This window comes from Rissa tridactyla, chromosome 1, assembly GCF_028500815.1.
Source record: "Rissa tridactyla isolate bRisTri1 chromosome 1, bRisTri1.patW.cur.20221130, whole genome shotgun sequence".
NCBI lineage: Eukaryota > Metazoa > Chordata > Aves > Charadriiformes > Laridae > Rissa > Rissa tridactyla.
In genome coordinates this window covers 103,555,282-103,569,967 of record NC_071466.1, presented here as the reverse complement: position 1 = coordinate 103,569,967, position 14,686 = coordinate 103,555,282, and the positions used below count along the sequence as shown (strand labels likewise).

The window sequence follows — 14,686 nt, the reverse complement described above, 5'->3', positions numbered from 1 at the left end:
CCAGCTAAAATCCTCTTCTATGCAGATCAGCAGCCTTTGGCCTTCTTCAACTCCAAAAATATGGTTGGACCGAAGACTTGTTTTCTTCTTTTGTTGTGTGCAGATGGAAGCTTAGGTCCTTCTGCAAATTAGCATCTTATTGCAACGTAAAACAGTAGTGTCATTTCTGAGCATGCTGTCTTTTTGCATTTCAGACTTTTTGGGCAGAACAGAGATCCGTGTGGCAGACATTAAGAAGGATCAGGGGTCAAAGGGACCAGTTACAAAGTGTCTCCTTCTGCATGAAGTCCCAACAGGAGAGATAGTCGTCCGACTAGACCTGCAATTGTTCGATGAGCCTTAGAAGGAAAGGGACCGATGCTTTATTTCAGTCTGAGTTCACTGCAATAGGTGTCTGCAGAAGCAAAATCCTTATTGGTGTGATATGAAACTACTGCTTGCCCTTCACACGTAAGAGGGTTATCAAAGCAAACAGGAGCATCTTTGTGCCTTGATAATTCTCACTGAAAAATGAATCCCAATTTAGTGAGGAGATCTCCCTCGATTTCTCTATGTGGAACTTGAGGTTAGTTTCCTGGGTTTATGAAATAACCTAGTTGTTCGTTGTGCTCCAGTCTGAAAGGCTGGCAAACCGCATAGGTTGCTGCGCTTGCTCCAGTTACCCTAGTCTTTAATTTACATGAAGAAGGCAATGTTGGTACGTTTTGGAGGCTTTCTGCAGGGTTTTCCCCCTTAAGGAATTCTGTGCCTATTGCTCAGCAAAGTTGTGTGTAAATGTAACGTGAATGGAAGGAGCAGTTACGCAGTAAGAAGATCTTTGAAGATCTTCATGACGGTACTGAAAAGACTTAGAAAATAAATAGTCTATATCTATAAACAGAGAAGATTCTATTAACATACCACTTCATGACTCATGTTGCCCCTGAAAATAAATTATGTACGGGCCTTCTGCACAGAGATGAATTGCACGCCAGAAGATTCCACCCACTCGGTACCTTGGGAAGTTGCGGTTTTCTATAGGACTGTAAGTGTTCGAACAGTAAGCGAAGGATTAAACGCAGCGCCCTGCTGAAGGTTGTGCTATACCACTTTGATGCTACTTTACTACTGCTGCTCGATCATGTGACTGCAGATGGATGATCTGTCACCCGCAGCGGGGGAGAAAAAAAAAAAAAATCACGACTCTAGCTCAGGAGGCTAATTTCTACCCCACAGAATCTAGTTTGCAAAGCAATCAGTGGTGACCGGGTATTAAACGGTGCCGTGCCTCACTGTGTTTGACATGGTGTTACGGAATTCAGGGCAGCGGCACACTGTAGCTCACGAAGGTGTTCGTGGCAAGCCGGGGTGATGGCAGGTTCGGTGGCAGCGGTACTGGATGCTTGTGATGGTGCAGAGTGGGTAACCCCAAAGTAAAAGCCTTGTCATCTGGGGGAATGCCAGGGCTTATATATCCATTTCACTCTACGAATACACACGTGCGGCCCCACATCCAGCAAACTTTCCCCGTTTGGCAAAGCACCCAGCTCTAAGTGTGCACATACGTCTTGTTTCCCTTGAGAACACGCGTAAGTGCTTTGCTGAGTCTGGACCCGAGAGAGAATAGGCCCCTAAGAGTAAAATTCCTCTTTGTTCATGACCTATCATGCATACACTGGTATTTTTGTAAGGACTTTATTTCCGAATGGGAGGTGTCAGCCTGTTTCATTAGCATGTGAACGTTCTTGTGGAGCCTGTTGTTAGGTTTTGGTGTTCCTTGCATGTCCTTTCAGTACTGGTTTCCACCTTTCCTGTATAGGCGGTGTTCTCTAGCACTACAAGTCTTATTGATTTCCATTAGGAAATTAGGATATATTCATAACGGATAGGTAGATACAGTATGGTAATAAGTGTAAACTGTGCTGGGAAGTGTCTGTGTACTATAATTTCCTACAAGACCACTGTAATGTTTCAAGCAATGGGAAAAAAAAAAAATATGTATGTTGGAGGGACGACAAAGTTTACATTTCATACTTTTCAGAATCGCTTTATTATTTATTTATTGAAGATAGTGTAGAATTTTGTATCAGAAATGACAGACATACTTATGTATTTTTTGAAACAAAACAGAGATACACACTTTAGTTAGAAACTTTCAACTGACCACGTTTTAGAGGGAGTTTAACTTCCTAGGCATGCATTTGTTTACCACTAACTGGCTGAAAACACGATTAAGAGAACTTTAAGTTTCTATTTTTCAATGTTGTTAAGAAAATTGTTTCAATTAAAATATGTAAATAGTACTAAACCCATGCTTTCCTAATTCCATATCAATACATTTTATTAAATATAATGTATATGAAAATACACATTGTTGTGGTAGGATAAAAAAAAGTGATAAAATCTATTAATGGAGTAACATTAAATGTCATTGTCTAACCTTTTATCGCTGTCCTAATTTTACTCAGTAGCTGCAAATACGGTGAACATTCATTTCAGTGTTCAAAAAGTAGCATCACATTTTTATGGTATCATTTCACCAGCATGGATTATAGTAACAACTAAATAGACAAACAGGACAAAAAAAGACCGTGGGTGTAATGCAGAAATCCTGGCCAGGCATTCGAAGGGAGCCTCGAGGAGCTGCACCTTCCTCTGAGACCCAACTGGTGTTGGAAGCGGGGGACCCTTAGCTGCAGGGGCTCCTCTTGGATTGCGATCCTTTTCGTGGGCGATCCTTTTCGTGGGCGTATATGATTGCCCCATCTTGGGGAATTGTAACAGAACTGAGCACCTTCCGGACCGCCATCGCTTGCGATTGCCCACTCACCCTCGATGCACAGCAATGTTTAACTCCCGTTAATGTCAATCGGAGTTAGGCAAACATTATGGTGATGAAAGGCTGGGGTTCGGCTCACAGATATCTAACGAATCCCTCATAATCGGTCTATAATCCTAAAGAGGACGCTTGTCCTAATCCCTGTGCATTGAGGACAGAGTGTGGCTCCCTTAGAGCCAGCTGACTGTGCATCGGGATGTCGCTATTTTCCTGCTTGCTCGCCCTCAGTGCTCTGTAGGATATTTGGCACCGTTGGCTTTCCTAGATGGAACTGCTTTCCGTCAGGGTTAGCCAAAGGTTCTTAGGAACCCATTGTCTCTTGCCTGGTTTTCCCCGCTCAGGGATGCTACAGTCTTGCGCATCACTTTGCGTTCACTGTGCGGACTGCAGGTTTCTGCTTTTCTACCCACCGTGGCTGCATAGACCTTCCTGCTCACCCGGGACTTCGTGCTGTAAAAGCTCAGGCCTTTTACTGAAGGAAGAGGCTCATTAGCTATATGCCTGCCAGTGCTTCCATAGAGCAAACAGCAAGTTCTCATGGGCTTGTTTAAATCCCACCTGTGTTCTGAAGAGTTGGGGGAAGGGAGAGGCACGCAGCGATACCTTGGGAGTTAGGTATCTCTTCGTGTATTTAGAAAGTCAGCTGGCATTACCACAACGAGCCATCCTCTTAGGAGCGCCATGTGCTGGCTGCCAGGCCAAGCTCTGCTCGTCTGTGCTACTGGCAGTGAATACCTGTATTTATGTAGACCCTATTTTTCAGACCCTAGTTATTGATCTCTGGTTATCTTCGTAAAATAGCACACCTTAGCTCACAGGTCCCTTTCCGGACCCATCAAGACGTGTGTAAACTTTTCCTAGTGTTATGCGGAACTACCCCAACGACAAAATCAAAGGCCAGATAATACCTGATCGCATTTTGGATTGAAAGAGCGGATTCACGCAGATAAGCGTCCCCACTAAAACGCAGAGGTTGTAAACCTGCGTATTGTGGAGCTCTGAGACTGGCTGGCTGCATTTGCGCTGGTAGAATTCATCCTTGAAGAGAGGCTGGGTACAAGGTCTCTCCATTACTCAGCCTTAAAATGAGGCGCCGGTGAGGTAGAACTGGTACGTGGGCCACTGGGACTGGCTCTCAAAATGGGGTTTCATTTCTACCTTTTTAGCAGGCTCCGCTTTATCGGAGCAGACCATTTGCTTAGAAGTAATTTGTCAGCATCAAACTCCTTGGCTGGCAGTCAGGCCTTTCTAAAAATAATACTGTGACTTTTCAATGCGTTCACTGCCTGCATTGGAACCGTGGTCTTGCTTTGGATCGACTGGGAGAAAAAAACCCTAAGAGAAGAAAGAGCAAAACCCGCAGCTGTAAGAAAACATGCGACGGAAAGAGTTGCACCACCAAACCGGTGGTTTGGTTTCCAAGCTTTAATTCTGGGAATTGCATTCTTCCCTTATGTACTTTCATTTTAGAGGGGAGAGGGGTTTTTCTTTCTAGTGCTTTCTGGGCTCTAAGTCTTGTACTAGAACTGAGTTAATGGGTCAGAAACTGGAAGGGAACCACTTTTAAAAATGATTAATGTGAATTCTGAGAGATAGTGGTACCTGAGGACAGGCAGAACGTCAACGTTGTGGCTGCAGACAGGACATGATACCTCAGAGAAAGGAATCTTTTTCCTTTCTTTTTTTTTTCGTTTTGAGTGGGTTTAGTTTAAAATCAGATCCACATCCTCACAGCAGAACTTCAATTATCCAGGACCCCAAGCATCCATAATAATAGTAATAGTAACAATAGTGATTAATAACAAACCATGTGTTTGTCCTCAGCCTGGGAGAACCACACTGGGTTTAGTGCAGCTCTATATTTCTGCAGGAGTTTGCATGCACTTTTTTCTAGAAGTGGAGCTTTTCCAGTGTTTCTAACAGCCCTTACACTCAGCTTTCCAGGAATTACCTTCTGAGATGTACCTCTGAGGTGCTTAGGCTCTGTGTCGTTTCAAGATGCTTTCACAAGGACTTCATGGGCTTGTAAATGTTGCTGTCAGGCTCTTTGCTTTCCTGGTGCCTTCCAGGCAGCTCTCACGACCATCCAGGAGATATGTACCTTTCCATGGGTACGTGCCCTTTCCACACAGGGAATCTGCTGCACCAGCATCAACGTGCCAGATTTTTGTCTTTCAAAGGACTTGTTTCCCCAGGCTGGAGCTGTGTGAGGTATTTGCCGGTGATGCTGTTACACATCAGCAGGGTGAATGTCTGTCCTGTCACCTGCATTCAGGACCTCTCCATCATTGTTCTGATTACCAGTAAGAATCAGCCTGGTCTTGTCCATCTGCCTCCAGAGCATTTTCTCCCTGTGGCCAGGAGTCGGCCCTTCAGAGATGCCTCTCGGGGAAACCACCTGAGCTCATTTTCCTCTGTGCTTGGTTGGATGCAGATGGAAATCATTACCTCCAGAGCAGTTTCAGCTCTTCCCCTTCAGAGGTCCACCTGAGCACCCACCCGTGCCATCGTTCCCAGCAGTGCCAGCCTGTGAGCTCCCGCTGCCCATGCTATGAGCCTACAGGCTCCAGCTCATTGCTGGGGGGGATTGAAGATCATGTTTGAGATCACCCAGGTCCCCTCCTGGCCGTGATTCTTCCTGCCTGCTGGGCCCGTTGGCTCCCTCCAAGCCAAACATTGTCTGCGTTGCACGAATGGACGCAGTGGGTGACTGGAAAATGCGTCTCACCTCATCTCACCGCCTTGCTCCATTGCCGTTTTTCTTCTGCGTACATCTTGTGAGTAAACCAGTGCTTCTGTCCTGTAATTAATTAAGTCCTTTGGAAAGCATTGCTCTTTCTTTCCCTTTAACCCCACGGCCCGAAGCTCAGCTGTGTGAAACAGCGCTGGTTTAGAGGCTCCTTTCCAGGCGTCTCCACCACAGCTCATCTGGCAGCTGCCATCTCTGCGGCAGCCCCGCGGCCCCTGGCTCCACGAAGCACTTCAGCAGATGCTGAACTTTTTAATTCGTGCCCCAATTCAGTGCAAAGGTGTACGTAAAGCCAGCCGGGTGCCTGAGGTGCTATACTGGGGACGCATGGAGGCATTCAAAAAAGCTTCGATAATTGAGAGCCTACATTATGAAGTTGGTTCGCGTGCTGTAAAGACTGGGAGACTGCAATAGGACATCAAATAAAAAGTCAAGATTAAGATAAAATACCAAAGTAGTTTATAGTCTTTGCAGCCGGATCTCTTTTCTTCCTTATCTTCCCAAAAGGGGTTTTAGCCTCTAAACTCACCAGAATTTTATTTACCGGGCAAATCGTGATTCATATACTTACAGATTGTAACACGTTTGGAAGCACTGTAAAAGTAAAAAAAAAAACCCACTAGGCTGACCTTGGCCTCGGAAAGAGCAAGTAGCTTGCCAAGCATAGAGCTGGTAAAAAGCCAGTCTGTAAAGGCCTGCGAGGTTGCACGCAGCCTGTGAGCTGACTTGGGTGCCTTGAAAGACAGAGCGCGGCGCTGAGCTGACGCTAAGCCAAACGACTGATAAATTACAGAACTTTTTTTCTAGATGCGCTTAATTATTAGATATTTTTCTCGACACGAGTTTTTATGAGGGAACTTTTTAAATGTTCATTTTACAACTTTTTTTTAGCCTTTGAAAATAAGTAAATCACTTTTTGTTACGTGCGAGTAGGGCTGGGGCAGGGGGGTAACATTGTGGATAATGCAGTTTTTGTAATATTATTAAATACATTTTCAAAACTAAGATGGGACAAGGACAGACTTTTACTGCAACAGTGGTGTCTACTTTCATACTGCTCTGTTTGCCACTGGGATATTTCGGTTTATTCAAATCCAGCAGTCAAAACCCTTGAAACACAGAAAAGCTGGGAATCTGGTTAAATCCCCTTAGCTTTGAGGGGTTGGCTCTGTACGTACGTTCCACAGGTAGCCTGGCGTTTGTTTAGCCCCAACACTCTTGTCCTACACGCGTATCGATATATCTATAGTTAAATACACGCTTTTATATATATATGTGTGATAATTTGTATATAGAACATAAAAAACCAGCTACGTTGTCGTTGTCAAATACTGAGTAAATCTAACAGAAAAGTGTTCATAGGCATCCAGTTTTGTTTCTTCATTTCAGTATTTTAAAATAAGGACCGTCCTTGGGAGATTATTTTTCTGTACATAGGAGAATATATTTAGGACCTAACTTAAAAAAAAAAATAAAGACCGGCAGTAAGAATAAGTTAAACTTGCCTGGTTGCTTGATATAGTTGTCAAAGGTTCTGCTGCAACTGTAGGTGAAGGCCTTGTGCTGCTTGTAAAGCTGCAGGAGTGTCCTTGACTCTGGATTTAGCGGTCGGTTCTGGGATCTTAATGCGTTGTGTAAGTGAAGGGAGCTGGTTCTTCGCCTGAGCCCCCCCGTCAGACCCCCCCAGGCAGCAGCTCCTGCCTATCGTGGTGGGCGCAGGTGAAAGGGGAGGGCTGGCATGCCAGGGAGTCAGGGGAAAAAAGGGAAGAAATAGGGGCAGAGCTAAAAAAGAAGAGCTTGGTGAGCAGCAGGATCTCTGCTCCCTTCCCAAAAAAAGTCATGGGTGGGCGTCCATGGGGTGATGGCTTGGAAAGGAAATCCCTCCCAGCTGTGGTGGGTGCTCCATGGTATGACCCATTCTTGCCAGGAGGAAGGGAGAAGGTTGGGTGCAGGACTGTAGCACCCTCCTGGTGCTGGTGCGGCTGCTTGGCCAACCCTCTGCCTCCACTCTCGCTCCATCTCACCGCCTCTTCCAGGCTTTCCCGGGTTTGTACCACCACCGCCCTCACCCCCAGATGGGCTGCTCTTGGGGTGTCCGCGCAGCACCATCTGAAAGGCCATGCTGGGGTAGAGGGACCTCCATCAACCCTCTTGTGCTCCCCGCATCCATCCCACCTTGGCGAGGGCCGCAGCAAGCCCCCGCCGCAGGTACAGGCTCCCCCCACGGCGAGACAACCCCCAACCCACAGGGAAAAGGCAAAGTCAACCCCTCCACGGGGCAGGTTTTTCCTGGAAGGCTTTGGCTTTGTGGAATTACCCTATCCCAGACCTCAAGTTGCCAAAAAGGAATTCAGTATTCCGGCAAGCCGCCTTTGCAGATTGTGTAAGGGGTAAGTTCTATTTCGTTGTCGTTATATTGTTGGGGAAAAAAAAGATAGCCATAGTATTTCTTTCAATATTAATACTTAGAATCGGGGAATCCCCCTCTCTGGTGGTGGTGGTGTTACCTTTTGGTGCACTTTTTGCTGCTAAACAAGTCATATCAATTAGTCTCCTCATTTATTTTCTTAAAAAAGGAAGTATTGTACTGTCTGTAGTATTCATAACATCCTAAAAATTACAAAGGCATCATAAAAATAACTGTTACGTGTATGTCAAGATCTGGCCAAATAGGAGAAAAAGTTACTTTTCTTTTTTTCAGAGAAAATGGAATTATTTTGTATTGTTCATTTACATCACATCTAACTATTCTACAGTAAAACACTGATACTGTGAAGTTGGTTTCTTTTGGTTTTTTAAAGCATTCTTAATCCGTATAATGAATAATTATGAATCAGACACCACTGTTTCGCATAAGACGATTTCAACTGTACTTGGGTTGCTCTCAATGTGTTGTTTCCTCACCCGCTCTTGGTTAAATAATTCTATTTACAGACACGGTCCAATTAAGCAAAAGTCCTTAAAATGTATTCACCTGTTTGAGGAATTGTGCCGCTTCCCAGACTGCGGCCACCGAGGTGGAAACTGCCGACAAGGTTTTAGGCTGTGCGATTTGTTTGACCCAGATGAGACTGTAGTTGTGCAAGTGAAATTATGCAAGAATAAATCCAGTTTTGGTTTGGTTTTTTTTTTTTAAGTTTAACTGTGTACTGTTACATTCTTGAGACGCGCTGAAGAAGTGATATGGCGTCAGACACATTAAGTAAATCTTCAGGTTGGTATTTTTGACAATAGGACTACGTAGGTACGAGCAAAGTGCTAGACCCAGCAGCGGAGGAATATCTTAGAGCGTTTGGTGCCTGACACATGCCACGTTCCATCTCTGTTAACACCTTGTTTGCCTTTTTTCCACATTTGAAAATTGAGAATTGACCAAATCTGCAGTAAGACAGCAAAAATAAATTATTGAAAAATAATAATTAAAAAACAACCCCACCCTACTCCTTCCCCCCCAAAAAAAAACACCACAAATCCAAACCCAGCCCAAGGCAGTTGCTTGCCAGGCCAGGTGCCATCACCGTGTGGGTATTACCCTGCGGTGTGGCCAGGCACCTCACCCACCGCCCATGGCTCTGCTGCCTGAGGGTATGGGAAGTCCCACGCTGATCTCTCCCCTAATTTTTGTTAATAATTACTGACTTTGGCCAGCTGCCCCAAGGGCAATACCCTTGGTACCCTCCTGTTTAGCAGCGGGTCCCTTCGCCTATCTCAGCACCCGCTGACGCCCGCACCTCGAGGATGTCTATTTTTCCCCAGCTGTTTTGGGGCCGGGTTGGCACAAAGGGGACAGCACTGGAGCCAGAGCTCCGGTTTGGAAACCACAGCCGCTGCAGAGGTAGGTGCGATGGAACACATCAACAGCTGTTTAGGGCTGTTTTTGTCCAGGCCAAGTTAATCCAGTTGAGCAGGGGCCACCCACCCTCGTCACTGACCCCACACCCTTCAGCACTCCCTCCCCTTCCCCAGCAGAAGCCCACCCTGCTGCTCTGCTCCCAGCCCCCCCAGAACCAGCACTTTATTTTGCCTCAGGGCCTTTCCACCCCCAGCCTTTCCCACCACTTCTGGTCCCAGGAGCTGAGCTTAGCCTTTACTTCTCCTACATCCCCTCCAGGCAGGAGGTACAGCCAGCGGCTCTGGGGGAAATGTACTCCCAGAGCCAAATACCAGAGAAAGCAAAGGGCCAAATACTCTCCCCCCTGCAGGGACTGCTTCTATTTATGAAGAATAGTCTAAAAAAATAAAATAAAAACAAACGTGCCAGGTTAACAGGTTTCAGTAATAATCCAACCGGAGCGAGCTAGCACTGCTAGTTCATTGCCCCATCCCTGCAGGAACGGTATTCATCCAAAATTAAGTCAAACAGCAGTTCTTGTCCGAAGACCGACAGTGAGAAACAGGCGTTTTGCACTCCTTTACAAGCCTGTCCAAGAGGCCCAGCACTTCAAGGCAGAAGTGGGACAGTTACAAATTCCTGTCCAAATGCTAGCCAGGAAGTACACAGAGCTGGTCATGCCTACACTGCTGTAGTGCTCGTTAGTTGAGAACTACGGGCCCGCTCCAAACATTCGTGTATTTTTCTCTTACAAACACCTTAGCCTCTCACTAGTAAGCTCTTAAAGGGCAATTTTAGTTTAAGAGATACACAATTAGTTTAAGAGATACACAAAACTCCCTCCAGTGATACAGGCATGGAAGTAAACTGGGCCTGACGCACAATGCACTGACTGTTTAACAGCCACTGTTGTATTTATGAAAGAATCCACCAGTCGCAGCTCCAGCGTTCATGCTTCCCACACACAGAAATGTGCAGCAGAGGACTGCTGCGCCGCCGCCCCGACAATATCCTGCGCAAAAGTTTTCTCTGGAGACTGGCAGAACCTCAGCAGCAGGACCCCATTTATCAGCTCCTAGAGCACTATTCTCCATTCCCTTCAGACCAAGGTCCACCTGCATTCACGGTGAGTTAGGTTTTCAAGCTGTGTCATGAGACGCTCGGTGAGGACTAAGTGAAACTCACTGCAGCTTCATCACCTCTCTCCCTCAGTGCTGCGTTTCTGAATCAAAATACTTTACACCATCTGTTCAAGAAGAAATAATTTTATTGTTTCCATCTGACAGGTTTTGCTGTGAATGACTAGGACAGCTTACTAGACAGTCTCTCTCATGATTTTGGTGAGTTTCTGGATCTTTGACTTTGTCGACATGTCCACGTACTTCTCCCCGATATTGACAATCATGCCACCAAGGATTGACGGATCAGTCTAAAGAAGAAACATTGAACAGAAATTCTATTAGGAAAAATGTTAGCCTCGTGTACAATTTTCACACTAGTAAAAAAAACCAAAACCCTTTAAGAGAGCCTTTTTAAAGATAACTTTGTAGTCACTGTATTCCAAAGTTAAGATTTTGGTAATTAAAGCATCAGCATGCCTACAAAAACACAGAACTATGTGATATAGCAACTGGATTCAGTAAAGTTGTTATTATTTTTTTTTAAGATCAGAAAGACAGAAGTCAAGCTTAACATGAACTTCATTTACAAATCAAAAATCCAGACCTTAGTCTCCAGCTTCAAGACCTCTCCCTTAGCCATGAATCCACTCAGAGCACTTTTTAGCTCAGTAAGGCTGGCATCATCCAATGGCTGAAAAATATCAACAGAAGACAAGGAAAACAAAGGACTTAAACATACTCAAATGATATAATGAGAGCCCAAATTTTCTGTTCAGATTCTTACAAAGACGGACACTTCCACCAGGAAGGCAGATTAAGTAGCCTTCTTGGACAGGAACCAAAGGACAGCACAGAAACAGCAGTCACTTTGTGCCCTCCTACTTTCACGAAACACTGTGTTATTTGTGTATATATTCCCGGCAAAAGTTTGATGCTGCCATCTTCAGATGGCAAGCATCAGGAATCCATACGTGCCAAAGCAAGCGCTTCACAGAAAACCTTGAGCTCTACCTCACAGCAGCGTTCAGGCTGTATGAGGAAAGATTAATTTTGCTGTTTCTAACTGTTAAAATTACCAGCTTGAGAAGAAATATCGTTTCATGTAAAGTACTGGGCAGGGACTGGGGTCACTGGCAGTGAGCTCCCAGCCCTGCTGCAGGCCTGCGGAACACTGCTGGCTAAGTACGCCTCCTCCATCACCACAGGAGAACTCTGCATCCCTGTGGGAGAGACAATGCGAATTTGTCCTTGCTTCCCCTACAAGTTGCTCAGGTACCACTGAGACAGAAACAAAAAGGCACTTCAACAAAGAGTAGTGGCTTTCCGTGAATGGCTATTTAAATAATTTCCTGTTAATAGGTTTTTTTGGCTCGTAAACTGCTAACAACAACAAAGAAGCAGCAGGAAAGCAGCTTTACACATGAAATATTTAGTAAAACTTGTGGAAAGGTTTGCACAGGCCTGCGAGTTCACATGTCCCTGAAGGCTAACGACTAGACTGACAATCTGTGCTTGTGGCCTACAGAGAACCAGTCAACCTGAAGTGGATGAGTGTCTTTATTTAGTCCAGGTAGGCAGTTCTCTGTAGCCCTACCCAAGGGCTATGGATTTATATTACGTACCTAGCTGACCAGACCTGGGGACGGATCCATTAACAAAGAAGTTACTGAAGTGCCAGAAGCACCGTGCCTCCAGACTAACGTTTACGTCTTCCCTCTCACCTTCCTGGGCACCAGCCAGATTTGCCCATCTGCTAAATTTGAAAAAGTCTTCCTGCTGTTTCAGAGTTAGCCACTTGTCCTGATTACTGCAGGTGGTGAATGAGGTAGCTGCTCCCCATGAAGTAAAGCACCAAGCACCACAGCCATTCTCAGTCCTGTCAAGTTACCTGCCTTGCTCTCTCCAATAGCTCATCTGACCTATCTGTATGATCCCAGTGACAGAAATAAGAACAGGGGCAGTTGTATCTGCAGACCAGGCTGACTTTTATCAGCCACTGGGTTCACACATAGGAAGGAAAGACGTTGCTTGTTAAGCTGAAATGGGAGGAACAGGTTTAATTTTTGACCAATAATCGTTCGACATCAAAAAACTACTTGCAGAAAGACTTCCATCTTGGTACAGGTGAGATATTTCCTTGCTACTCGTATAGAAAGTACTTACACTACAGAGAGCAAAATTCACACAGAACCACAGAATGACAGGGGTTGGAAGGGACATCATCTAGTCCACCCCCGCTGCCAGAGCAGGGTCACCTAGAGCAGGCTGCCCAGGAACACATCCAGGTAGGTTTCGAATGTCTCCAGAGAAGGAGACTCCACCACCTCTCTGGGCAGCCTGTGCCACTGCTCTGCCACCCTCAAAGTAAAGTTCCTTCTCATGTTTAGGTGGAATTTCCTATGCCCATTACCCCTTGTCCTGTCCCTGGGCACCACTGAAAAAAGCGTGGTCCCATCCTCCTGACACCCATCCTTTAAATATTTATAAGCATAAATTAAGCTAAAGAAGTTTGCCTCTTACACTGCCACCTGTTAAGCTTGATCTAGAGGTTCCTAACTCACTTGTGCAGTGGTGACTGTGCACAGCACTTCTCCTCGGTATGCGCTCATGATCTTCCCAAACGCAGAAACGATGTCTGGAGTGTAACGCAAGCGACCGTTTTCAGCAAGCAAATCTGGAAGAGGCAGATGCATTGAAAGGGTTTAAAGCACCCACTAGGAGCAGACTGGGTTAGATACCAGTAAAAATAAGTACTGGTCTTGTACTTGTACAGAATTCAAATGGTTACTCACTCATCAGGTTGACAGTAATAGGGGACATCTTCTCTTTTGCTAAAGCATCATTCACAGCTTTTTGTTTAACCGCGCTCTTGGTATGAGGGTTCATAACAACATTGGATAGCTTGGGGTCCTTCAGGAGAGTCTAAGAGGATCAACAAACAACATGATAAAGACCAGGAGTTCTCCAGGCATTACAAGGCCTAACCGAACCACCCAAAACAGGCAACACGGTCATTCCCCGAGTAAGAATGAAGAGGTCTGAAGCTGACGGGAGTGAAAGGGCAGCCCCGGCTGTAGCTCACTTGCAGTATGTTTCTTTCAGAGCTGACCCTCCTCCTGCATCCCTTCCCAGCAACATCATCCCCGGGTGCGCAGGGCAGGCGGCACACACGCCAGCCCAGCCGGCAGTGGGACCCCCACAGCTCCCGAGCGCCGAGCCCACCTCCCTGCTGAGGAGAGGCGGCGGCCCAGCCCCGCTGCTGCCTCCCCCGCGCCCGCTCGGGCACAGGCAGGCTTTGGGGGGCGGGGGTGGGGGGAAACACCTTACCCACACTCGGCTCAGCTCCTTCTCCACCTGATCCAGCTTCTTCTGCTTGCTGGCGGCGGAGTACAGCGCGGTGGCGTAGCGCCCTTCCAGCCCGTACACCTGGATAGGGGGCTGGGGGCGAGAGAGACGGAGAGATCGGGCGCTGAAAGCGGCCCCAAGCCAGGGAACCGGCGCCCGCCGCACCGGTGACCCCCCCACACCCTTTACCTTGACCAGCTTGGAGAACGGCCTCGCCGCCGTCGTGCTCAGCTGCCGCGCCAGCTTCACCTTCAGGGACAGCCGCCCCACCGCCGCCGCCATCTTGCCCGACCGCCGCTCGAGGTCACAGCCGGGCCCGCTCCCCTCCCCGCGGCTCGGGCACTACGCAGGCGCGGACACCGCCCCCCTCGCCCCGCCGTTCCTTTCCTCCCTTCTACGCTGGGAAATGTAGTCCTTCGGGGAGGGGCCATTCCGTCCCGCCACGCTGGCTGCCGGGGGCTGTAGTGTCTGAGGCCGGGTAGGGGGGGCGGCCGCTACCTCCTCCTCAGGGCCGCCCCTCTCTCTCACTGCCCGCACTCCCTCTCTCCAGCGCCCTCCCAGCTGCCTGGCCAGGCCCTGCTGGAGGTTGGGGGCGAAGCAGAAGCAGCCGGGAAAGGCTGAGGGAGGAGGCCGGCCAGCCTGCCCTCGGGTGAAGGCAAGGGGCCCCTGTGGCATCCCGGAGCTCCGGGTGACATGTCCTCCTCGTCGCCACTTCCCAAAGCCTGGTGCTGAAGGTGGCTTTTCCTCAGGCAGAGCCTGGTGGTGGGGGGCTCAGGAGAGGACCGGAGTGACCAGGGTAGTGGCTCCCCTTGGGTGCCTCC

General features: G+C 47.3%; 2 protein-coding genes across 9 annotated transcripts in view; one reads left to right on the top strand and one right to left on the bottom strand.

Annotated features, from left to right (window-relative positions):
• ITSN1 (intersectin 1) overlaps nucleotides 1-8,612 on the top strand; it is a 145,788-nt gene extending 137,176 nt beyond the window's left edge. For 5 of the 8 annotated variants that reach the window (XM_054189257.1, XM_054189255.1, XM_054189254.1 and 2 more), the window contains one exon: nucleotides 195-8,612. In XM_054189257.1, coding sequence (XP_054045232.1) covers nucleotides 195-343 — 149 coding nt within the window. In that variant the 3' untranslated portion in view covers nucleotides 344-8,612. The remainder of the gene's footprint in view (nucleotides 1-194) is intronic. The other 3 variants (XM_054189258.1, XM_054189256.1, XM_054189252.1) reach the window with 1 other exon arrangement.
• Nucleotides 8,613-10,648: 2,036 nt separating this feature from the next.
• On the bottom strand, nucleotides 10,649-14,214 carry ATP5PO (ATP synthase peripheral stalk subunit OSCP). The gene is made up of 6 exons (XM_054188006.1): nucleotides 14,055-14,214; nucleotides 13,848-13,958; nucleotides 13,313-13,442; nucleotides 13,082-13,194; nucleotides 11,125-11,211; nucleotides 10,649-10,828 (listed from the first exon to the last, which is right to left on the bottom strand). The coding sequence occupies exons 1-6, from the start codon at nucleotides 14,145-14,147 to the stop codon at nucleotides 10,715-10,717; spliced, it is 648 nt and encodes a 215-aa protein (XP_054043981.1). The 5' UTR covers nucleotides 14,148-14,214; the 3' UTR covers nucleotides 10,649-10,714.
• Nucleotides 14,215-14,686: the final 472 nt, after the last annotated feature.